Here is a 27,433-nt window from a genome sequence, read left to right as displayed (position 1 = left end):
GATGTTTCTTTACATATGGAGAAACTGCCACTAGCATTACTCCCTAAATCTCTCTCTATTCCCTCATTTCTCCTGCAAAGGTGATAACTTAATCTGATTATGAGTTTGAAAGGAGAAAGTAAAAATAAGTAGCTCAGCACCCTTCCCATTTTCTGGCAGCTTGCTTTCCCACAGAGAACATATATTCTGTTCTTTCCCTTGATGCAGTAAGTTTCTCTGAAACAGGCTCCCCCACACAGATACCTGAGGTAGCCCTGTACTAACCATACCTGGGCAGGTAAGTCTGTCAAATTCTAGGATTCAGTATTAGGAAGCTTGTCCACTGATAGAAGCCGAATTCTCCAATGCCGTTTTATCAGTATTCGGCCTCTTAACAGCTTTATTGTTTTACCTTATTTCCCAATTGGTTTAGAATTTGGTTAGAGTTTGGTTAGAGAAACGTTACTTACCAGTCACTCTTAAATAACCCAACAATATGACGACCATTCCTATTTTTTAAACTGACCACAATGATTCAGTTCTGTGTCTAGTGTTACTTAATTTAGTAAGGTGCCATTTTTTTAGTGTGTGCAAGTGTGCACACATACACATGCATGTAAAGCTTTCATGTTATCATTTTATGTACTAGGTTGTTTATGGCAAACCAGAAAAGGAAAAGATGAAAAGCCAGATAACCTAGGAAAAACTGTTGTCCCATGTATTTATACATAAACATATCTAGTGGGTAAAACTGAAGACTCCATAGTTCCTCTTTCATTTAGGTTCAAATTTTATAGTACATATACTGTGTAAATGCAGGAGGGGTTGAAGAAGTTATTCTGTGCAATGACAAAGAGTAGGAAGTTTCTAGTTCTGAAGATAATTCTTTAAAAGGGCCCCAGTTCAAGAAATGTCTTATATTGGAAAATAGATTGTTTAATTTTTTTTCTGGGACTTCTCCCAAAGCAGAAAGCCTCCCAAAAAGTACACAGTACTATGCGCTGCCTGATTCCTCTGAGTTTCAATTTCAAGAGTGATGCATTTTGTCAGTTAAACATCTCTGCTTAGTAAGTACCAAGTGACCCCAGCATTTATGAGTATTCTACCTCCAATACATTTATTTGCATCCACATAATTCCACTTAGTGAGTTATGAAAAGGCCTCAGTGAATGTTTAGATTTTTAGGTTATGGTACTACATATTACTAGAAAGCCTTCAAGAAGTATTAGTCATATTACTTTGCTCAATATCACTATTTTCTATCAATTTCGATCACTATCTCTATTTCAATTTTCTAGTTAAATCTTGTTTGCCAACATTTCATTTCTCTCTATTCACATCAAAGATGTCTCCTTTCTCTCTATTCCCTTCGTCCATCTCTTAATTAATTGTTTTAAAAATAAATCTTACAATTCTGACCTTTTACTGTATCAGTTTAGGAAATCTGTCACCTAAGACCAAACTTCCTTAAACAGAAATGTAATATGAGTACAATGTAGGAGTAATCACAAATGGTTCTTCATAATTACCAATTTAATATAAAGAAGTTAAACCAGATCTTTTCCCAATCACTCTTGTTTTTAATCTGCAATGAGTGGATACAGAAACTACTTTCTTCCATGAATTTATCAAGCCCTTTGAAGGTTAAGATCTTATTGTTTATATATTTCTTCTTAATATTCTCATTTTTCTCCTTTTATAGAAAAATGTTAGAAGCAAAATACTTAAAACAATTCTATTTACGGAGCAGCTAAATTGAATAGTATTTTCTAAACACTATTTAGTATTTCTAAATACTGCAGGATTTCTGAACAGTTAAAAAGAAAACAATAAAATAAAGAAGTTTTAGATCCTGCTTATTGTACTCAATGAATCATTTACCCAAACAGAAAAAATATTGAGATTTCCAAATTTCTTCCCAACAGAGAGAAATTTTGAAACTCATAGTAAAAATAAGGAGCACTGACCAAGGTTTAAGCTATCTGAGTTTCGGCCCATCACATTAACTAGCAAGTCACTTAACTCCGTTAAGGCCCAGTTATGTCACCTGTAAAATGATGAGCACTAAGATAACTTTGAACCCTAAACGTCCATCCTAAGCCATCTTATTTGTAGATAATGACTTAAATTATCTAAAACGAATTAAACATTTTAACAATGTAATTCTCTGAACTGCTTACTGAAATAGAGAAAGAGGCAGCAAAGGAAGAATTAGTTAAAATCAGAGAGCACTGATAAATAGCAACAATAAGAATATATGCGTAACTGCTGAGAAAAATAGACTAACACTGTCAAAACAATGAATCTAGCAAAAGCTAGACGTCAAAATTGGTATTTGCCTGAGAGAATGTATCTTTATTTTTATTTGCAGTAAAGCTCAAAAGAGTTCTAAGTAAAACTCTGAATGCTACACGGGAAACTTTTCAAGTCTTGTCTACATGACCGCATTGTTTTATACTTCAAATTTTCCTAGTAAATTTGAAACAGATAATTTTGTAATGGTTCCTTGAGACAATCTGAAAATGACTAAGGGGCAAATATTTAATACTTTTTCAATACTTTTTACAATATATAATTGAGACTTTTATCCTCACCTCAAAAATATATTAAGGGAATAACTTGGGAAATAAAGGGGACTCAGTCAGAGAGAATGAAGAGATAGTTTCAAAATGCTATTTTCCTTCAGGCAAAAATACCGACTTCCAAAGAAAACACTGCATACTGGTTGATTCCATACATTACAAATTTTATATTTTCTATATAAATCTGTTAATAAAAATAACTATTTTTCAAAAACATGATCATTTAAACGTCTTCTTCACAAAGTCATAGTAAACAACCGGAAATAAATTTTGGATACAGTACTCCCTGTTTTCTCCTCCTAGTGGTCAGAGGCTGACGACACTCACTGAACAATATTTCAATGATTGTCAGGGAGAAATACACAAAACCCATTCTCCCTTTTCATCTGTGATCAAATGTAGAAGACATTGTTTTCCTTTCACCTTACTCTGTACATTTTATTCCATTGTAGATACCTGAGCAGGTAACCATTTCATCCCTTCTAATCTGAATAGTGGATTATGTGCGGCAAGATTGTGATGAAATGGCTGGTTAGTGATACTGACTTGGAAATTGTCCCACAGATTCAGCTCTTTTCATAGGTAGAATTCAAGTTCTAAATTTGGGGTGGCGGGTGGGACGATAGGGATATTCATTTTGGCAACGAAGTCCAAGCAGTGTTCTTCAGGCCAGCTACGTATTAGCGGAGAACCCAAGTTTGGCGGGGTTTTGGCTACTTGTCCATCCAAAAACAAAGCTAATGATCCAGATTTCATTTGCTGGTGATCTTCCTGCACATGTTTACTGTCAAACAAAGTTCTAGCAGTCTAAACAAATTAGTGAAAGTATGTTCTAAAATCCTTTTCCTTTTGTGCTATTTTCACTTGCTCACTTTCAGACTGTCTAATGCTGGTAAACGGCATAGCTTCACATTCAACTCACATGCTGAGGTAATGCAATGTGACCATTTAAATATTATTATTTAAAATTCCCTTTTTGAAGATAATGAAGTCTAAAAAGACTCACGGTCTGGGTTTTAGCCTATGGTATTTTTTAGACCCCATGAACTCTTCATATTAATCTGATTTAATCACTTTACTATGGGATATTTGTAAACAGGATACGTTAAAAGAATTTCTTTTTCCAAGTATCTAACAATATATTGCTAGTCCAATAATTAATCTTCAAAATCATCTTTCTCTATCTGTCAGCAATTAGGTGTTTGAGGCAAGCCTGTAGTCCATGCAGCAAATCAGGAAAGTGAACTTAGTTTTTGACTTGAAATCAAACCATTATCTGGATGCTATTCGGATATACTCAGAAAATAAGTAAAAGCAACTCTCACTTAAGCATGTTTCTTGAACAAGAAACTCAGATTTCTGGCTCGGAATCACTGACAAATAATTCATTTCACTACATCTCCATATGGTTTACTATCAAGCAGTGCTGTAAATACTGGAAGACAAAACCAAAACAATAAAATATGAAGCAAAGTGGCACATTAAGAAAATATATTTAAACCACAATGTGATTTATTTTATCAGAACCTTTCCAATTTACAAAAGGAACAAGTTTTAATTAACAAAGCTAGAAACAAAGATGGAAAGAACAAAGGCGAGAGAGAGAAAGAACAGTAACCTTTGAAAGGAAGGGGAAAGAAGGACTCTGAATGTCTATGAAAAGAGAAACTTGGGAGAAACAAACTTTTATCACAGTTTTTCTGAGCGTCAGTCCCTATTTAAATGCAACTGGATTCAAGTTATTTTTGAGTCCTTGTGCACACATTTTACAGTTTTCCTGTCTTCCTCACTCTCAGGATCTCAGCTATTGATTCTTGCTGCTATGATTATGCCTGTCATTTACATCGGCCCTAGTCCACTAGAAGGGAACACTGTTGACAACTAGGAAACAGAAAGATAAAAACAAACAAACAAAAAAAAAACGAAAAATTTAGTAGTATCATGTACATATTAATAGTTAACAGATTCTGAGAAACTCTCATGAACAGAGGATATTAACTGTTGTCCATGAACTCTATGACACTGATTTTTGATGACTCTCAGACATCTTTTGCTTTCTGCATGTTTTTTGGCCATGTCCTGATATTTGAGGTTATCACATAAATGCCCTCTAAACAGGTGACGTATCTATAATTTTAAAGTACCTTTCATAATTCCTTTATATAATAAGTGCTACCAAGTGCAAAGATGAACTTCCTCACAAACCACCTCCAAATTCGAGAGTTAATTAGTTCAATGGTTTATAACAAAAGAATAACTTTTGTTTTGATTAATTTTGTTAAAAGGAATCAATTTTCAAAGTTCATTTTCAAAATGTAGGGAAATAAGCCAGCAAATGTTACCTTCTCAAGGATGTTCATCCATCTTCAAGTTCAGAAAAAAATGTAAGATGAATACATGGACACACATGGATTATAAAGCCACCTTTCTAACATTAACGCAGCTCATTACAAAGTGCACAAAGATCAAGAAAAGAAATCTCAAACTCAAACATTTTATCTTGATAAGATTAATACATAGTATACATTTTTTTAATTATACAGCTTAATTTCCCACTCTTTCCATATCATTTAAAAAATATATTTCACATCCTTATTCTACATTCAATATAATAGATTTGATAAATTGGCAATCATTTAAAAACTGCACTTAAAATAAGAACTAGAAACTGGAATTCAGAATCTCTTAAACACTAGAATCTAGGGTAAAACATTAGCAGTCTTCTTGCTCTACTGTTTATATTTTCACACCACGTATACCCCTTAAATAAGGGACCTACATTTTCATATTTTAACAAAACATTCAATTTCTTAAGCTAAACAGTGGAACGCTTAATAACAAATTTCAATAAGTTACAGTGCTCATATGCACCAAATGATGATGTTTTCCCTACCTGCTTAGAGAAAGGAATACAAAACTAGATTTTATATTTCTTTTAGACTTTAGATTTTTTTTGGACTGAACGAATCCCAAATTAAAAGGGAAAATACCATTTTTTTAACAAAACTTTGCTTTTTAAGTGGATTAGTTTAGGGGCTTTTTGGTGTTTTTTTTTTTTTTTTTTTTTTTTTTTTTTTGTACCTTTGAAAATTCTTCAGCTTCTTTAATATCTAATGACCGTGTTGCAAATTCTAGCAGTTCTTCAGAGTTCTCCAGGGCATTATTACATTGACTAAGCTGACTCTAGAAAAAAGAAAACAAAAAATCTTTAAAATTTCCTACTGCCATCAGAATCTTAAGTATATGTTGTTATAATGAACTTACATTTTTAATAGCAAAAATTGAACAAAAATGTTTTTGAGAACTATTGAAGCAAGGTAATCACTAGTCATATTTTTAACAAATTTTAATTATCTTAATACATTGTACTTAACATCTTCCCATGATATGTCCAAAATAGCTTAAGTGCACACAGATAAAAAAATCATTTAAAAACACAAAAGAAAATAAAGCAATTATAAAAAAACTGGGGTCAAATTTACTAAAGATTCTTCCCAATCAGGGTAGTCAAAAACCATCAACAATTTAAAGTATAAAAATAATCCATTTGCAGACAACATCGTCTATAACGAAGACTAAATTTCTTGATGATACTTAACTATTTAAGCAAAAGTTTATGAATCAAATGACAGATACATTCAGCTAAGCACAATCTTAGTACACCATTTATCACAATACTCAAATAATACATACTCCTATAAAGGCTAATTTATAGTTTCCAATACTGGAATTACAATGTTGGTGCCTAGATTTCAAAAAGAATAAAGAGGAACAAATTATGGTAACTGTTATATTGATGTGCTCCGTTATAGTGATGTATTAATTTCACTGAACACAATCTTTCTTATTCAGTTCTCTCTCTCTCTCACTCTATCATTTGTGGATCTAAAACTAAGCCCACTCATGTAAAAATATTGTTAGTGATACCTTTAAATGAAGAAACAGACCCATTTCTATGCTTTAAAATGTATCCAAGATTCTTCTTCAGAACATTTATTAATATCTATTTATTAATATTTATTCCATATTCAAATCTACTTAGTTTTCTCTTATGACCAACACTAAAGATAAACTATGGCTCATTTTATTGGTTTCTACTATGTTCTATTTTACTTTGGAAAAGTAGAATAGTTTAGCCTTGTTTGGGGTTAAAATAGGTTTTCATGGGTTATTCTAAGAACCTAACCACAATTTCATAAAAATACTGCTCCTCCTATGAATAAACCTCTTAATAAGTTCTAAAGATGAATTAACAAACCACCATTTGAAATATCCCATTTATAGAATGTTTAATAAAAATCACTGAGAACAAAATGGTAGGTATAAATGGTCTATATAGGATCACTAGGGCAGACTAAGTCAATATAGTATTGAAGTAAAATATATTAATATTAAAGAATATATCTCAAGGAACTATTAAAGTGAAAGAGTCCAATCTGAGGTCAAAAGTCAAGATAAAATAATATTCTAAGCGCAAAGGCTATGAATTTGCTTTGAAATCAAGAGGGAAAGCAAAAGAGGGGAGAGTGCAAAAGATTACAACTCAAAGAACACTAACTTATCAGCTATTCAGAATAACTACTAAAAACTCGTAATGAAAACAACATGCTACTGAGTTTGTGAAACCAAAGGTAGAACAGAAATGCTCTATTATCTCCAGCTAAAGGACAAAATGGCATCAGTTTCAAAGTTGTGATTCTTTTTAATACTTGGTTTGTAAACTATCTCAAGAAAGCTTTATGGCTGAATTACCATTAGGCTGACATCACTGTAGCTTTTCCCGTGAATCGTAACGCAAGGACATCCTGAAGAACGAAGCTATGCTCCCTAAGCTTATGTTTCAATAACTCAGTCTTATTTTAGAACCTATGTTCCCCTCAATATCCCTCGATTTCCCCTACATCACCATTTCTATTAAAAAACCGCCAAAATTTGTGTGGCGTTGAAAACGAGAATCAAGTATTAAGAATAATGAAGGATAATGAAGTATAAGATAAAAGTAAGGGGGAAAAAGTAAAACAATGGAATCACTGGAAAAAACAAGATCGAAGTGATGTTGTACGAAGAGAAAATGGTGCTAACATCCTTGCAGGCACCACTTCTAAACAGTACTTAGAATTGTTCCTCCCATTCTCTGCAACAGTTTGAATTCCCCATCAATATTCAACAGCTAATGATGCATTTGATAGAATACAAAACCCAAAGTGAATAAAGTTAACTGAGACTGTATGAGAAAAAGAGTTTAAATAAATTTGTATGATCTAATAATGTGTAACTGGGAATTTAGTCAGTAACTAGAAATATAAATTCAGTCATTTAAAGGGGAGCTATAAATGCAGCCTATTCTAAGAGCACTGCAGGTTTTATGTGTACTCATACACATCCGGCTCTATGTACAGCTGTCAGAAAATAAGTTGTGAAATGAAAATACCTCACTTCTAGAAATCTAAAGACATATTTGAAAGCAAAAATCCACAATGGACAAAGATTATCTAATTCTATTTTTTTAAAGGTTTTTTTTTTAATTGGGGAAGGGGAATAGGACTTTATTGGGGAACAGTGTGCACTTCCAGGACTTTTTCCAAGTCAAGTTGTTGTCCTTTCAATCTTAGTTGTGGAGGGCGCAGCTCAGCTCCAGGTCCAGTTGCACAGCCCACCATCCCTTGTGGGAGTCAAATCAGCAACCTTGTGGTTGAGAGCCCATTGGCCCATATGGGAATCGAACCGGCAGCCCTCGGCGTCAGGAGCACGGAGCTCCACCTGCCTGAGCCACCGGGCCAGCCCCAGAGATTATCTAATTCTGAAAAGCTCAAACATCTTGAGTTAAAAAAGGACAACACTCCAAAAGATCAAAACCCACATGCCATGACATGAATGATATTAGATCCCTCTTCCAACTCAGCACTTAGCTTCAAGATGATTCTAAGAGTCTTCTTCTGAACTTTTGATCTTTGATAATCTCAACCCTTTCTTCTCTTTATTAAGTTCTTTCCTTCCTTAAAGTCCTTCAAATCAGTTTCTAAGGAACTGTTCCCTAACTCAATTCTCTCCATGATTCCTCTGAATTATGTACAGCCGTCTAGTGTTTACATTATTCTTAGTTATATTTTATACACATTTTTGCTTACTCTTATAAATTCTAAGCTCTTTGGCAAAAGGATATGATTTTCCTTTCTTTTGCATTTCTTGCAAATTCCCTCCACTAGAATGTGAAATCCAGGTAGGGTTTTGCTCACTACTGTAATATAATACATACCCCAAATCCAGCACAGTACTAACTCAAATTTTACTGGCTGAATGCATGAAATATAGATACTGGCATTCAAATATTATCACTGACTTACCCCCATAAATTGTGCTACCAAGAGAGACTATAAACTAGCTTCTCAAGTATGAATTTTGAACATTAATATATGGAAAACTTTCACAGTTTTTCGAATTCTTTCATAACTCTATACTATCTTTAGGGCAAGCATAACAAGACATAATGAAGATGATAAAATAATTTCTAAAAATCTAATGGTAATTATGATTTCAATTCCTAATAATGCTTCACTAAAATCATTATTGTTAAGAGCTTTGTTATCCAATGTATGTGGATTTTTAAGGAAAGGGGTAAATGAGAGTAGAGAACAGGACCTCAGAGGAGCTAGCTAGTCAACTGCCATTAATTAAATGCTAGCAATATAAAAAGATACATGAATAATATGGGGCAAGTAAAAAGTATTTTCCTAAACACAAATGGCAAAGTTCTTACTCTAAAGGAGGATGCTAAAACAGTTTAATTTTATGTAACCAATTGCAAGTTTTTTTAAAAAATGTGTCTATTGGCTGCTGCTAGCTCTCCTATTAACAATGCCAGAAAAATAAACTGCATATACAGTTAAGCAGAAAGAATGTCCCAATAAAAAATAGGCACCAACCAGGTATTTGGAGCTACAGGCAACAGAAAAGGAGAGTAACGTAAGCAGCACTGAAACATCACTCACCCCAGGGAGTGTTAAAGGTGGCAGATAAAAATTGATAATGCGGGGGATGGGCTGGTGGCTCAGGTGGTTGGAGGGCTGTGATCCTAAACCAAGGTGACTGTGGGCTAAGTGCGGGGGGGTGGGGGGGGGCAAGGCTCATAATGCCAGCATGAGCCAGGGAGCTGTGTCCTACACAGCTACACTGAGAAACAACGGCTTGAAGCAGAGTGTGCGTGTGTGGGGGGTAGCGGGGTGGAGGTGGAAGCAGGGGAAAAAAAAAGAAAAGAAACCTCAGATGCGTGGCCTTCTGGCCAGATGTCTGTGATTTCGTATTGTTGGACCAATCTTGTATTCCTGGGGGTTGCAGATTTCTGTAAGTTTGCTGTGGCTGAACCATGGAAGAATGTCCAAAAAGAAAAAAAAATTGATAATGCACATTCAATATGCATGAAGTATGGGTTAGGTTGACAGAACTGTTGGCTGGTGAACACAGTGAAGATGAAGATAATGCTCTGGCAGAGAAAAAGTACAGGGAGTGACAAAGGAAGGTTGGAGACTAAGCAACTGAACGCTTAAAAGGCTCTCCAAACTAGTGCTGTGAAGAGGGTACAGAAATCTGCCCAGGATGAGTTGTGGGTTAGATCTTCAGAAGACACTGAGTTTTCCTTTCCTCCCCAACCTTGTTTTCAAATGAATAAATTTCTTACTTATTGAAATGTATGGAGACTGTATGACTAATTATCTCTGAATGATTTGAGTAATACCACCCCACCTCTTCAATATAAACAAAAAAATCTCAACCTGGGAAATATGGACAGATATGAAAGGGTATTTGACCCTCGGAAGTTGCATGTGTACAGTATATGTGTAAGAGAGAAAGAGAACATTTGTATTCTTCCACAGCTTTCAGATTCCTAAAGATATGTGACCAAAATCAGCACACAAAAATCAGTTCCATTTCTATATACCAACAATGAACAATCCAAGAAGGAAATTACAAAGACAATCCCATTTATAACAGCATCAAAAAGAATGAAATACTTTGGAGTAAACTTAACAAGGAGGCAGAAGACCTGAACACTACAAAACACTCCTGAAAGAAATTAAAGATGACACAAATATTAATAAATGGAAAGATATCCTATGATCATGGATTGGTAGACTTGACATTGTTAAAATGTCCACACTACCAAAACAATCTACAAATTCAATGCAATCTCTATCAAAATCTCAATGGCATTATTTTGCAGAAATACAAAAACAATTCTCATGGAATTTCAAAAGTCCCCAAATTACCAAAACAATCTTGGAAAAGATGAACGAAGTTGAGACCTCACTCACATTTCCTGATTTTAAAACATCACAAAGCTATAGTAATCAAAACAGTGCGATACTGGCATTAGGACAGACATACAGACCAATGGAACAGAACAGAGAGCCCAGAAATAAATGCTCGCACATGGTCAAACAATCTTTGACAAGAGGGCCAAACCACACAATCGGGAAACTACAATCTTCAACAACCAGTGCTGGGAAAAATGGATACCCACGTGCAAAGAATGAATCTGGACCCTTACTTGACACTATACACAAAAATTCACTCTAAATGGATAAAAGACTTAAACAAAAAACTATAAAACTGCTAGATGAAGACACAGGAGTAAAGCTTCATGATACTGGATTTGGCAATGGTTTCTTGGCTATGACACCAAAAGCCCAGACAACAAAAGCAAGGTGGACAAATGAGACTACACCAAACTTAAAAACTTGTCCACATCAAAGCAAACAATCAACACAGTGAAAAGGTAAGCTATACGGAATGGGAGAAAATAAATGCAAATCCTGTATCTGACAAGGGGTTAATATCCAGAATATATAACAAACTCCTACTCATCAAAAAGAGCAACAAAAAACAAGTAAGCTGATTGAAAAATGGGCAAAAGACCTAAATAAACATTTCTCAAAGTAAGATATACAAATGGACAACTATATGAAAAGATGCTCAACATCACTAATCATTAGAGAAATGCAAATCAAAACTACAAAATATCATCTCACACCCATTAGGATGACCACTATCAAAAAAATAACCTTCACCCATGCAAAATGGGTGAAGGTGGTCAAAAGATACAAACTTCCAGTTATAAAATAAGTCCTGGGGATGTAATGTACAGCATGGTGACTATAATTAATAATAGTGTATTGTATATTTGAAAGTTGCTATGTGAGTAGATCTTAAAAGTTCTCATCACAAGGAAACAAACTTGTAACTATGTGCAGCGATGGATATCAGTTAGACTTATTGTGGTGATCATTAAGTAATTTATAAATATCAAATGATTATGGTGTACCATATACAAGAATAAATTCAAAATGGATTAAAGACTTAAATGTAAGATCTGAAACCATAAAATTCCTAGAAGAAAATATAGGAAGAAAGTTTATGACATTATCTGGAGTAATATTTTTACTGATCTATCCTCTCAGGCAAGGGAAGAGAAAAAAAACCACATATGGGATTACATCAAACTAAAAAGTTTTTTCACAGCAAAGGAAACCAAACAAAAAGGGATCCTACTGAATGGGAGAAGATATTTGTCAATGATATATCGGATAAGGGGTTAATATCCCAAATTTATAAAAACCTCACTCAACTCAACTCCAAAAAAACCAAACAATCCAATTAAAAAATGGGCAGAGGACATGAAGAGACATTTTTCTAAAGAGGACATACAGATGGCAAACAGATATTAAAAAATGCTCAACCTCACTAATCATTAGAGAAATGCAAACAAAACCACAGTGAGATACCACCTCACCCCAGTCAAAATGGCTATCATCAATAAATCAACAAACAACAAGTGCTGGAGAGGATGTGGAGAAAAGGGAACCCTTGTGCACTGTTGGTGGGATTGCAGATTGATGCAGCCACTATGGAAATCAGTATGGAGGTATCCCAAAAAACTGGAAATGGAACTACCTTATGACCTAGCAATTCCACTCTTGGGTATCTATCCAGAGAAATCCAAAACTCTATTTCGAAAAAATGTATGCACCCCTATGTTTATTGCAGCACCATACACAATAGCCAAGACATGGAAACAACAGAAATGCCCATCAGTAGATGACTGGATTAAGAAACTGTGGTACATTTATACAATGGAGTACTACACAGCCATAAAGAAGGAAATCTTACCATTTGCAACGATATGGATGGACCTAGAGAACATTATGCTAAGTGAAATAAGTCAGACAGAGAAAGATAAATACCATATGATCTCACTTATATGTGGAACCTAAAGAAAAGAATAAACAAACGATCTAATCAGAAATAGTCTCAGAAACATAGAGGAAAAACTGAGGGTTGCTAGATGGGTGGAGGGGTGGGGATGACGGATAAAGTAAGGGGATTAGAAAGCACAATCCGTAACCACAGGATAGCCATGGGGACACGAAAGTCAGTTTGCGGAATATAATCAATAAGGTTGTAAAGATTTTGTAGGGTATCCGATGGACACTTGTCTCATTAGGGAGACCACCTCAGGGATGATGTAGATGCCTGATCACTGCACTGTACACCTGAAGCTGAAGCTGAACAATAATGAATGTCAACTACAATTTTATATATATACATATATAAATGTATAAATATATGTATAAATATATATATATGTATATATATATATATATATACACACGTGTGTGTGTATATATATACGTGTATATACATATATACGTGTGTGTGTATATATGTGTTTATATATATATTCACAAGAAGTGGAGTACAGCATAATGAATAGAGACATTATGCTCTATTAAGCAGAAATGTAACGGCTGTATGCGATATCAGAGGGGTAGTAGATTGGGGGGGGTTATCACTTTGTGAGGGGTATAAATGATAAATATCTATTACATTGTTTTGTACACCTGAAACTAATAAAAAAATGATTATGGTGTACACATGAAACTAATATGATCTGTACACCTGAAACTAATATAATGTTATATGTTAATTATATATCAATTAAAATAACAATAAAAATGGAAAGTAGCAAGTGCTGGCAAGGATGGGGAAAAACTGAAACCCTTGTGCACTGCTGGTGGGAATGTAATATGGTACAGGAACTATGGAAGACAGTATGGAAGTTCCTTTAAAAATAGAATTACCATATGAATCAAGAATCCCATTTCTGGGTATGTATCCAAAAGAACTGAAAACAGGGTCTCAAAAAGAGATTATTTGCACACCCATGTTCAGTGCAGCATTATTCACGATAGGCAAGAGATGGAAGCAACCCAACTGTCCATAGACAGAGGGATGAATAAAGCAAATGTGAGACACACACACACACACACACACACACACACACACACACACACACAATGTAATTATCATTCACCCAGAAAAAGAGTGAAATCGTAGGACGTGCTAAAGATGGATGAGCCTTGAGAACGTTATGCTGAGCAGAATAAGCCAGTCATAAAAGGGACAAACTTATGGTTCCACTTATATGAGATATCTAGAGTAGTCAAAATCATGAAAACAGAAAAATATAATGGTGGTTGCCAGGCAGTGGGGGAAGGGCAAATGGGCAGTTGTTCAATGGGTATAGCGTTTCAGTTTTTGCAAGATGGAAAAGTTCTAGAGATCCGTTACACAACAATGTAAATATAGTTAACACAAGTGAACTATACATTTTAAAATAGTTAACAGGGTAAATCTTACATTATTTTTTTTATTACAATTAAAACAAGATATCTATGACCAAAAAAAGTTAAGAATCATTCCTCTACGAGATAAAAGTACAGTTACTCAGAAATTCACTAATTTTTGCTTTCAATAAATTAAGCATTAAATTAAAATTATTCGTATTTGAATAGTTGTATGATCTCACCTGTAACTCTTGTGATTTACGAGCTTGCTCCAGTTTGATACTGTTAATCATACTTTCTTTCACCTCATCCAATATAGAGTATAAACTATCAAATTCTTCATCTAATTCTGCAAGTATGTTAGAAGAATTTTCCTATTTAATAAACAAAACAAAATGATTTTACTGAAGGGCTATTAAAAATTTTAAAACAAGACATACTTATCAAAGGAGCGACTAGACTCAGAATAAGTAATACTTCAGCCTAACACCACAAAAATAAGAAAATTTTAATATTTAACATAAGGCTTTAAAAACACATAAATCCAAAAAGCTGGCTGTTAATGCTGAAAGTACCATTTCAGCTATACTATGAGCTAAGCAGCCTTTTATGGACTACTAGCCCATACTCTCTTCCCCTTTTATAATACTGTTTCCACAGGACAATGTGATAGGTTGTTTTAAGGTTGTCAATTTTGTCCAGACTTTCACGCTCTAAGGCCGACCCTCGGTCAGTGTGGTTCTCAACCTTTGGTGTGCATCAGAATTATCAGTGAAGCATTTTAATTAAAAAAAAAAAATTATTCCATAGCTCTTGATGAACAGTTGGACACACAGGGATGGGACTGATTTTGTGTAAATTTTTAAATCTTTATGTTGTCTAAAATACTGCATTTACATAAGATATGCAGAACTTAAAGACTAAGCAATTCTTTTCTGGATCCTAAACGATTTATCACACACTGGAAGGAACTTCAGAAATCATCTATTGACTAGAGTTTGTCGCCAAACTCCTAAATATTATTTATTTATTTTTAAACTCCTCAATTTTATAAAATAAAATGCAAATTAAGTGACTTGCCCAAAGCTACACAATTAGTTGCTAGTGGCAGAATTAATAAAGCATTTCAAGTCTGTTGACTTCCCAGAGTTCCTCAGTGCCTCATTAAGGAAAGATGCTATTCTTTCCCCAAGAAATAATTTATCTGTGAAATCCCTAGATAAGCCATATGTACACTTGCAACAATTATGAGAGAAAAAATTAATAAGGCATTTTTCGACTTACATGAATCATTCAGTTAAGAGAAGCAAATTGGCACTGGCTAACAGAACTAATAATACATACAATTTATAGTTATAATGTTTATAAAAATCAGACATCATCTCACTGGAATCTTACCACAAGTGTTAATCATTTTATTAGTTTATTTATAGTGGTAAGAATAGAAGGCAGAAGACCTACATCAAATCCCACATTAACCACTCAGTAAGTGTGACTCTGGACAAGCCACTTAAATTCCTGGATCTCAGTTTATTCATCCAAAAGGAACTGGACTACTCTTTTCTCCTCAATAACATTCTTACCATCCATTGCCCACAACTTCTTATGCCTCCACCTTCTGTGACGAGTGTAACTGAACTGCCCCTTTATTTTTTTTTCTGGATTCCAAGGTGGAGTTCTATTAATTTGTCAATAAGAAAAATATCTGGGGCTAGCTCTATCTTATGGTCTCTTTTTACAGATGTCAAATGTGATGATTCTCTTAACCACAGATGAAGAATTTTAGAACCACTAGCTTTGCTTACTTAAAGAAAGTGGGTTTATAAATTCACCAAATTTTCCAATAAAATAGTTCAAGAAAGATAGTTAAAGTGGTGAAGATCACAATCAACTAACTTCGATTACAATAAATTCAGAAGGAAATACAATGACCATAAAGCCAAGAACCAGGCGATTATGTGGGGTAACACAAAAACCACAGGAAAGGATGAACTGTCTGCAAGTGTCCTACAAATCTTCTCTGCTTATTTTACAAAGGAATGACCCTTAAATTCATTAAGGTGCATTCATGGAAAAGCATCCCCAGACTATTTTAAGGTAACTTCCACCATCAGCATTTGATTGTTTACAGTATGAATTATCTCCCCAAACCTGGGACCATTTCCTTAAGTATTCCTCTCTCTCCTTATGAGGCACCTTATCTTTTACTTTTGTTTTACCTTCATCTAGTTCTACAAGCAGACCTTTTTTTTTCCCCTAAGATTTTACTTTAAGATTTTATTGGGGAAGGGGAACAGGACTTTATTGGGGAACAGTGTGTATTTCCAGGACTTCATTGGGGAACAAACAGTGTGTTTTTCCCAGAACCCATTAGCTCCAACTCAAGTTGTTGTCCTTTCAATTTTAGTTGCAGGGGTGCAGCCCACCATCCCTTGCGGGAGTTGAACCAGCAACCCTGTGGTTGAGAGCATGCGCTCTAACCAACTGAGCCACCCATCCTCCAGCAGACCTCTTACTATCTACATTTTTCTTCCACACTATTTACCATAAAAGAAATGCTTAGCTTCCCAGTACTTTCGAAAAGGTACAATTTTAAATGAAACATTTAATAATCTTTCACTCACAAAAAAGGTGAAAAGGTACAATTTGCTCTTAATTAGAATTAGAAAAGACTAACAAAATGGAAAAGGACAAAAGTGAGCACTGTAATATTTCCTACTAACTACTATTCCTGAGTTCTTTTTCCTTTTTTCCCTCACTACTTGATTTTTCCTTGGAAAATGCAGGAATAGCAAAGAAAGCATTTTTATTTAGCCTCCCTGCTCTCCAGTAGTTTATAATCTAGACTTGATAGAGTATATTTATACTTCTGATTTGACCCAACAATCATTCATTGTGACATATTTATACAAACTTAAAAAAAAAAGATTCATACCTGAACTCCTTTTAGTGTTTGATTTAGTGTATCAATAAAGTTCTGAATTTCATCATTTTTATTTGCCAGAGTTGAAATGATCCTTTGTAGTGCTTCCTAGGATTTAAAAAAATTAAACATTATATTTTAATAAGAGAATTATAAACATCATTAACAATTCTCCAAACAAATCCTTTATGTAAGAGTATATTATATAACAAATAGGAGCAATGCAAAGCTTCTCGTTGTTCAAAATTTCCAAAGGCCTAAAATAAGATGGGGTATGTACAAGGTGTGATAAAAAAATACAATGAATGTTTAAATTTTAAAAAATGTATTACAGTAAACGATACATTGTCATTAATCCCCCCACAATACTGCCCCTCACTTCAAACACATTTATCCCATTGTTCTTACCATTTTCTGAAACAGTTCTAGAAGCCCTCTTTCATGAGTGTCTTTAGTTGCACTGTCGTGGCTGCCTCGATATCCTGAATCGATTCAAAACATTTACCTGTCACGGTCATTTTGACTTTGGGAAAGAGCGAGAAGTCACATGGTGCCAGATCCAGATCCGATGAATAAGGTGCAGGAGGACACACCGTAATGTTTTCATTTGACAGAAATTTCCGTACCAGAAGCAATGTGTGACACGGAGCCTTTCCTGTGTGTGACACAGAGTCTTTCCGTTGTAATCACAAAATACGGTGAATGCTGCTGCTGAGTGCCATCCAACAGAAAGGAAGGGATCTTCAATATGGAAAGCGGAGTGTCAACCCTTAGTAACAGTGTGTGACAAGTTTCAACCTGTTCAGTGCAGTCAGTTGGGTGTGAGCTACAGTTGAGAGAAGGTGTGTTTTAAAGTGTGCCATAAATCATCCTCCATCAAGACAATGTTCCGTATTCCATATCGTTTCTGGTATATGGCAATTTCTGTCAAATAAAAACATTATGGGTGTCCTCATTCAACTTACTGACCAAATCTGGCACTGTGCAACTTCTGGCTCTTCCCCAAAGTCAAAATGATTCAGGACATCGAGGCAGCCACGACAGTGCAACTAAAGACACTCATGAAAGAGGACTTCCAGAACTGCTTCAGAAAGTGGCAAGACTGATGGCATAAGTGTGTTTGAAGCGAGGAGGAATATTCTGAGGGGGATTAATTGCAACGTGTCTTTTACTGCAATAATTTTTTTAAATTTAAATATTCACTGTATTGTTTGATCATACCTTATATGTGTACTGTTAAAAAAAACCTTATTCCTAATACACAACGTGATCACCACCATACCTTCCACACTGAAGATGATCAGTAGTCTTTAATATCAGTAGTATTATTTTAAGTCATAAGGCTGTGGCAAAGGAATAGAACAAAATCCTTAAATACTGCAAAACAAATGGAAACTTCTAATACACCAAGATATGAGAAATAAAAGCAAAGAGACACTGAAATTTGACATTTCATTTATTTATAAAAATAAAAACATATTCTAGAAATATGAAAGTAGATAATAAATGTGCAGCTAAAATTACAACATTCACTGCAATATTTACAGACACTGCAGAAGCATAATAAATTAGGTAAGTAATTTTAGTAGCAAATACCTTAGACTTCTTGATAATGCTTCTATTTAAATAAAACACTTGGGTATTTGATTTAACACACTCTAGCTCAGTGCTATCCAATAAAATGTTCAGCTACGATGGAAATGTTCTGTGCTGTCCACTAGCCAGATGATGCTCATGAGCTTTTGAAATGAAGATAGAGCAACTGAGGAACTAAATTTTTTTTTTTTAACTTTAATTTCATTGCTTGTAGCCATGTGTAACAAGTGCTGTGATACTGGACAGCACAGGTCTAGTTGTTTAATAATTCTCCTTGGGTAATAACAGCAAAACCCAAACAAGTTGCTTCTTTTCTCAGTAAAAATCAAATGCAGGTATTTTTACTTTATAATTTTCCCAGACACACACAAGCCCTGTATCTGTAAGCACTTACAAGTGTAAATATTCTAATAATTTCCTGTAAGATTGTGTGTGACAAAGGGTCTCCCCAAAATATAATCAAATACTGATAAAAGGCTATAAATAAAGAGTTCAGAAAATAATCTGATAAAAGTATAACATTTTGTTTAAATGTTCACAAAGCTATTATAGCAGTGAAAAATTAAAAATAATTACAACAGTTCTCATTTAATTCTCGTACCCCTGGAGATAAGTAGGTCTTATCATCATCCCTGGGGCTGCCTAGCTCTCTGCTGTATTCTTTTACTTATACTAGTTCTTCCCATGGCCACTGCTGGTGGTATTTCAGTACAGTAACACAATGAAGTTATGCTATGAAAGACCCACACCAAGAGTTAGCTGTTCCTCCTGTAGGTGTTCCTGTACGTGTTCCTCCCAGAAACAGGTGCACCAAGATTTGAATACAAAGATGACCAGAAGAACGGCAGAGTGGAGCCAGGACTTGGGGGACGGGCAGGCACAGTAGAAGGGAGATAGAAAAGGAAGGCAGAGGACTTAAGAGTCTTCCAAATACTCCCACAAGATAAGCTCTCTATATATTTAAAAACAATACAATGAAACAGTAGAAACGATTCTATACAATCCTCAGACTGTGTATAGAAAGTTTCCATTAAGACCGTGCTCTTTCTAATTGAAGGATTGTATCTGCCTCCCCTTAGATCCCTACGTACTGGCAGCGCTAAAGCCATACGGCACAGATGAGAAAACGAAATTCAACCACTTGCCCAAAGTGACACGGCTAAGTAAGGTAAAGATCATGCCCAGTCTGTCTGCAAAGACCCTGCTCTTTACCACTTTAGAATACTTCCTCTAAATCTAATCAATTTGCCCTTCATATGAAATACCCATACAACAAATTCTATTCTTTTAAAAATTTAGTTTGCTAAGACTCTTTATTGACATATAAAACTTAGAATTTTCATAGTACAGAATCACAGCTTGAGCTTAAATTAAGCTTTGTCCACTGCTAGGCATATCTAGTGAACTTCAAAATAAAGATGATTTATATTCTAACATAACAGGGGTTGAAGAATCTTCTGGAAGAGATCTTATTCTATGAAAAGGAGTAGCCATACTCAGTAAATTCAACCCAAAAACAAAATTTTAAGCACAGGGATATAAGTGAGTTCAATAAAACTGAAGGAAATTTCATACACACACATATCCTGAAATACTGGTGTATAAAAAGGCAGATCTAGTTCAGGGGTAAAAAAGAATCTCCCTAGCACAAAACAACTTTTCATTTTTATTTATTTTTTGTGTAAATATAGTAGCAAACTCTGTACTGGGGGAATTTTGCATCAGAAACTCTTTGGAGATAGATGAAGCATATTGTCCCAGCTCTAAGCTCCAAAGATTTTCATGAAAAGCCTCTCTACCTTTTTAAAGCTCCTGCTATTTACTGAGTATAGTCAACGACATCTAGATGCTCTAATTTTCATTAGGTCTTCAAGCTCTTTGACCCTTTAAGAGTTACCCACCTACTGAAAGTTAATAGACTATTCTAACATAACAGAGGGCATAATATAGCCTTTACCAACTACAGCGTTCTCATTCTTAAAGCAGCAATGTTCAACAGAAATACAGCGAGAACCAATAGTAGCCACACCAAAAGAAACAGTTAAAATTAATTTTAATATTTTACTTAATCCAAATGATTCAAAATATTATCATTTCAAACAATTACCGAATGCCTTCTTTCCTTCCCTTTTTCCTTCCTTCCTTCGTGGTACTCTGTCTTCCAAATCCAATGTGTATTTTACACTTACAACACATCTCAATTTAAATTAGCCAATTTCCAGTGCTCAATAACCACATGTGGCTAGAAGTCACCATACTGGACAACAGAGCCTTAGAGGCCTATACCAGGCAAACAGTCCATATATTTCTAACAGTGGGGACAGGGCAAACATCCTATATTGATCTGTTTACTTTGCCATTGATAATAAACAAAAATAAATAATAAATAAAAAACAATAAAAATGCTCTCTGAACTTTTTTCTTGGAATACTAGAATTTCTATATGTGTTAAATATACTAATCTTACGATATGCCAGATTCTTGAATTATAATATAATGGCTGTATTATATAAATTAAAATGTTACAGCCAAGTTCCTTTACCAGAATTTCATCAATTTCTGTTTTTATTTATTCACTGTTGCCTCTAGAAATGGAAAGGTAGTATTTAATCCTATCGCCTCACAAAAAACTGGTGCATAAACAGCTCTCCTTTGGGTCCCTCTAAACACCATGACCAAGGGAGAGAGACACACTCCTCTTCTGTAGAACTTACACTGCTTATTGTTTGTGGTTAGGGAAGACTTTCTGGGGATCACAGACAGCATAAACGTCCGTGTCAAGGCTGGCATCTGACAAAAACAAGGTTGTACCTGAGGACAGCTGACATGTAAGTTACACAAACTCACAAGAACCATCAGAATAATGCTGCTTTTTGTGTATGGTACTGTTTCATACCTCCCACACATAATACCCTTAGATTACAGTTACTCTTATCTTTACCATTTCCCCTTTAATTCATTCAAAATTCTGCTATTACCAGAGAATGAAAAGTGATCCTTCTCAATTTGTATTGGCCCAAGAAGTATTAATAGCAATACTTCTGGAAAGAAACCCTACAATCTGTGTTAAACTTTCTGGGGGAATGCATTCTATATAAATTATCAAGCTTTAAAACAGCTATACTCCATCAGAAAATGGTTGGGAAGAAAAGGTCTTTAAAGGCCAAGACAGCATTTCTGGGAAAATCATCTCATTCTGTGCAAAGAGAGAATGCTCTACGGCTCACGTTTTGAATTTAACTGGGAACTCTAAAAGAGCACAAGAGTCTATCACAGAACACCTAGATAAAGGGCCCATGTCCTTAGAAAGGCAGATTTACTTACTGCCAAAGTAACAAAGACCCAAGACTGAGAGTCTCAGAGGTGTGCTACTCCCATTCCTAGGTGGGGAGAGCGTACACTTCTGTAATATACACCACTGAAGTACTGTAAGAATGGACAAGCTAGATGTAGAGGGCTTTGGAGCCTCAGCATTTAAGGTCACCTATAATTTCTCAGCTACCAAATACGTTAGTACACACCAACATGGCTGCAGAAGCAGCAATTAGCTAGGTGAGTAAGAGAACGCAAAGCAACCATGGTCACGTGACCTTGGTAACTAATTCAGATAAAGTGCTGCCTCTACTTCTAAGCTTGGAAGAAAAAAGGGGCAATATCCTGAAAGATCCCCAAGGTCAGGCTGCTCAGACAAAGGCTCCAGAAACTCTGAAGCCACTTGTTCTCTAAGCTGCGCTGGTGGAGAGGATGAGCAAACGCAAAAGACTGTAATCAAGAGCTCATATTTAGTATTCTACTATAACGACAGTTAGTTCATCAGGGAGCGCTGAGGAATCAACTATGAAGGGGACCAGGGCTTGCACCATTCTGGTCCTCACAAGGACAGGCACTTGCTAGATGTAGGGTGGAAATGGCATGAAGAGAGAAAGAAGTAAGGAAAGTGGAGCTCAGGAGAAGTGGAAAACAAATTACAAGTAACCAAAATATTTAAGACAAACCACCACCAACACCAAAACTTATAAAAAACTAAAAGATTAGGACTACGTGAGCTGAGTTCTGAAACTTAACCCCAGCTTGTATATGTAACAGGAGACTGAAGTTTTCTTAGGTGGTAGGCGTCCAAGAAGAGGTATATGCAAGGACAACGTGCACCTAATAGAGCAGGTCTGCAAGGGGAGGGGGCTGACGAGGCCCAGATCTAGCAGAATTTTTAAAAAGTGTTTTCAAAATATGGCAGGCAATATGCCAGGGCAGGATATCTATATATTCTGTTTTCAGAAACTGAGAGAAAGAGGCAGAAAAGAACTACACTATACCCTGATGCACTGAGTTTTCTCCTGCTCTGGGTCCTCCAAATGTAATCAATAGCTTTTATCAAGGAGACACAAGTAATTGATTAAGAGGTTGAGGAGGAAGCGAAAGCCAGAAGCCTCAATGAGTGTGATGTAACCTGCAGTTAGATACAGCGTCTCTCCTCCGAACTCCAGAGCATTTAATCCATCTGCTTACTGGAAATCTCCACTTGGATGACAAGCACTTCAAAACTCAACATGTCATAGTGTCCCCCACTAAACCTGAGCCTTCCTCTAGTGTTCTATCTCTGCAAACGGCACTACCAGCTGCAAAACCAGAAACCTCGGCTGTTAACATTATATCCCCTCCTTTTATTTGTGCTCCACAGGCAGTCACTGAGTTCTGTGATCCTAAATAGTTCCAAGATCACTACCGCTACCTTACAAGTCGATACCATACCTCAACTTACACTCTTGCAAAACCACTTAACTTGCCTTTGATGCATTCTTTCTCCCCAATACTCATCAGTTCTCTATACTGCAGCTAGAGTAATATAATAGCATCAATCACTCTTCCCGCTCAGTAGTTTTCAATAGTTTCTCACTGGTCGTTGGATAAAATCTACAATCTTTTAACATGACCTGTGAACATGACCTTTGACGTGACCTTCCATAATGTGTAAGACCCTGCATGATCTTCCCATCGCCTGTCTCACCTGCTTCACCTCACACCAGCCTTCCTCTCTCTTGCTGTGCTCCAGCTGCAGCTGCCTTGCTTCCCACCTGGGATCCCTCACATTGATCAGTTCCTCTGCCTATAACCGCTGTTCTAAAACATATACACAATGTATTACTAAAACAAGTTCCAAAAAAGTATATATAGAATGAGCCCATTATGACACGTATCTGCCTTATTTCTTTTCTTATCAAAGCCTGACGTGAAGGACGGCAAAGACAACTTCCAACTGCTCCGTGGGATCCTATCAACCTGAAAGGATGCCTACCAGGGTCTCTGATTTCATCTCAGATCTCAAGTCTCCCATTACCTTCCAAACATCGATGGATAAAGTGATAGATAAACATAGATGGACAAAGGCAATATAAATTATCCGAGGCTTATATAGATAACATAAATGTATTTGGAAAGACATCAGGTGGCCATGACTAAAAGTTCTAGATGATGTGAGTCTGAAGATATGCTTTGACAGATACCAATTCTGCTGGATCACAGTAAAATATTTAGGACATACGTCTCCAGGGAAGTGTGCACAGGTAATCTCAGCCACAATCCTTTGATCACACACCACAGCCACCGGGACCTCAAAGAAAACCTAATGGATCAGGATTACGCCGCTCAGTTACTTGAGTATGGAATTAGGCTAAGGTAACTGCTATGCTAACAGAAAAAGGGTTTTATGCACCCTAGCCAGGCACGACTGCAATCAATTCCCATGGACTGGATCAAGGTAATCTGGGATGTACGAGGCATGAACATAGCTTCAAGTTATCTTATAGTCACTAGTATAATTCATGAGAAGTAAAAGCACTCAGGAGGTTCTGGGTAAAATAATAACTAACGCTTTTATACTCTTAAGTGCCAAGCACTATCTTAAGCTCTTTACATACAAGCATAAACATTCCTGGGTATTCAAATGTAGAATGAAACCTTTCATAAACCAAAATGGCATAAAGGAAGAAGCAATTATGATTAATTTCTACGGAAAATTTTTTGAGCATTCCCAGACCCAAAAAACAACCTAACAAATCATACCAAATACCACATAAAACCTAAAATAACACTAACATAGTAAAAGCAGAAGTGCACAAAATAAATCGAGATAAAGCACAGATGCTCACAGACACAGTTCAAAGCTACGGGGGCCTGATGCTGAGTGTGGTCCCCAGGGAAGGAGCATAGCGATGCCGCTCTCGCTGCCTGGGGTGCCTGCTGACTCTGCAATGGCTGGCTGCAAAACACACACTGAACACTATTTGTGCTTTTTGCCTTTTTTCGTAAAAGTGAAATTCTTTGGATTTCTTTTGGTTAGCAAAACAGGTAGGTCTTACGTAAAAGCAAAGTGGTAAAATGCAAACCTCCGAAAAGCTGGGGATACCTGCCTTAACTCGGGGATACCTGACTTAACTCAGGGATACCTGCCATAACTCTCAAGAATCCTATGGGGTAGGATACTGCTATTACCCGCATTTTCCAGTTTGGACGCTGAAGTATAGAGAGGTTAAGTGGCTTGCCCGGGATCTCAGAGCTAATACATGGCAGAGCCAGGATTCAAGATAAGGCAGTCTGACTCCTGAGTCTGTGCTCTTACCTATCACACTGTACAACCTGAAAGTAAAGATCACAGGCTCATGGAAAGGAGGTCAGAACATCGGAGGGCACCAAAAGGACTAAGCTTTTACTTCAAGAACAGAAAGAACTGGAACTGATCAACAGATGGTAACATGTACCATCCTGCCCTAGCAAGGGCAGCAGAAACCGCTATTCTTAACTACAGCGTATATCATCTTATAAGTCTGGGAACATGACAACTTTCACCATTTGAAATGGCACGGTTCTACTGGTTTTTGGTTAATGGATATGAAGATGACAAATGCAAATGTCAGCCTTAATTCTGCTGCATCCAACAAAAAATTCTGCCAACTCGGGCCACTTAATTGGAAACTATCCATGGCAACAAGCCTCTGAAGTTATAATGCAGAAACTTCCTGTTCTTAGAACCAGTAGCAGAAAACCATTATACCCAGGTTTATATGCTACTCTGAATCCGAGGGCATCAATAATCACGTGGTCATAATTAAAGAAACACTGTGACATGCGGGTTTCCCACCAGCATCTACTCAGAACAGAAGATTCCTGATTCAAATTAAATTGTACATTAATATTCTAGACAATCGAGATACACAAATCTAGATCCACTGCAAATATCACTAATTGATCTACAACTTACGGGGGTCAAACTATTACTAGAGCCATTTCCGCTGGTATTCATTAAGCACTTTTTATGGGCCAGGCACTGTGCTAAGCTACGAACGAGGAGTATCTTTTTAATCTTCACAACAGATTTTTTAAAAAGTAGTATTAGTCTTGGCATTTTATGGTTGAAGAAAGGGAAGGGTAGACAAGTTAAGAAACATTTTTAGATCACACAGCAATCAAGTGCCAGTCAATTCCAATACAGGAATGCACCGCCAAAGCCTGTACTTTTACACCACCCTCGGCCCCTACGCTGCGAGGGACTATACACAACAATCATAGGGTTCCTGAAACCATGGAAAAAGAATCAATGAAACCAGCAGATAGAATTCTTAGAAAACATCCTAATGCCACTAGGAATGATGCCATTTGCATCATGCTACACCACAGACCTCTCCTTTGAATTAAGTTACAAGAGTTGAAATCTAGAAAGCTCTATCCAGCTGGTAAGCTAGACAACCAGAATCTTACCAGCTGACCACAGCTATGGCAACACAAACAAGAGTACCGTGCTCACATGTGCTGCAAGGAGCTGAGAAAGGAGAATCGTGTATTGTTGAGGAATTCAGTAAGCTGATAATCAACAAGCTAACCTGGGAGAAAGCCACTCCCTCTCCAACAGTGAAAGTTTGGAACACCACCTGGACACAGGAGCAACTGAGGTGACCCACAGAAAAGAAATCTAACGCAGGACATGGTAGGAATGCTGCCTTTCCCCCTGAGCCCAGCTGCCATATCAGGGCAGAAGAGGAGGTCGCTCCCATCTAGGAGTTAAGGAAATACGTGTGTCAGAGGCTGAAGAAGCCTGATCCATGTTCAGTGACCTCTGAACTGGCTGCTCCATTCAGCGCAGTCTAGGAAGCTCATGGTGAGCCAAGGAAACTAGAGGTCCCCTGTCTAATTAAGGGAGGTGCAGTGGGAATGGAGATGGGGATATGCCAGGTACTGCTGGTAGCAGTATAAACTGGCATAACCTGTGAAGGGCAACTAGGCAACACACATAAAAAGATTTTTAAAACTATATACACATTGATTCATAAATTCTATTTCTACTGATTTATTCCACTAATTTATAAGTAAGTAAATAAGACTAAGCTGAGACTTGGCTACAAGGATGTCCACCTCAATGTTATTTATAATATTAAATGGTTGGGACCAAAATAAATGTACAACAAAATGGTACTGATTAAAAATCAAGTAATACATTCATACAGAAGAATTCTGCAGAATGATATTAACATGATAAAAGACTCATGACATATTAAGTGAAAGGTTAAATTATAAGGCAGTATATATAACATGATACCATAGTTTTTTAAATTTCTATATACATAAAAAAAGACTGGAATGTAATACATACAAATGTTAAAAGAGGTTATCTTTGGGTGGAAGGATTATGGGTGATTTTTAGTTTCATTTATCTGTATTTTCTATTTTCCTACAATAAGCTT

At 36.1% G+C, this 27,433-nt stretch overlaps 1 protein-coding gene across 1 annotated transcript in view; it reads right to left on the bottom strand.

The window, feature by feature from the left end:
• Nucleotides 1–27,433, bottom strand: part of FSD1L (fibronectin type III and SPRY domain containing 1 like) — a 63,888-nt gene that overhangs the window by 30,848 nt on the left and 5,607 nt on the right. Inside the window, exons 2-4 of the mRNA XM_033123739.1 lie at nt 17,118–17,213; nt 14,425–14,556; nt 5,643–5,744 (exon numbers count right to left, since the gene is read on the bottom strand). Of these exons, the coding sequence (XP_032979630.1) occupies nt 5,643–5,744; nt 14,425–14,556; nt 17,118–17,213 (330 nt within the window). The remainder of the gene's footprint in view (nt 1–5,642; nt 5,745–14,424; nt 14,557–17,117; nt 17,214–27,433) is intronic.

The sequence above is a fragment of the Rhinolophus ferrumequinum genome, chromosome 12 (genome assembly GCF_004115265.2).
Source record: "Rhinolophus ferrumequinum isolate MPI-CBG mRhiFer1 chromosome 12, mRhiFer1_v1.p, whole genome shotgun sequence".
Classification (NCBI taxonomy): Eukaryota; Metazoa; Chordata; class Mammalia; order Chiroptera; family Rhinolophidae; genus Rhinolophus; species Rhinolophus ferrumequinum.
The sequence above is the reverse complement of the archived record's forward strand: the minus strand, read 5'-3'. Positions and strand labels throughout refer to the sequence as shown.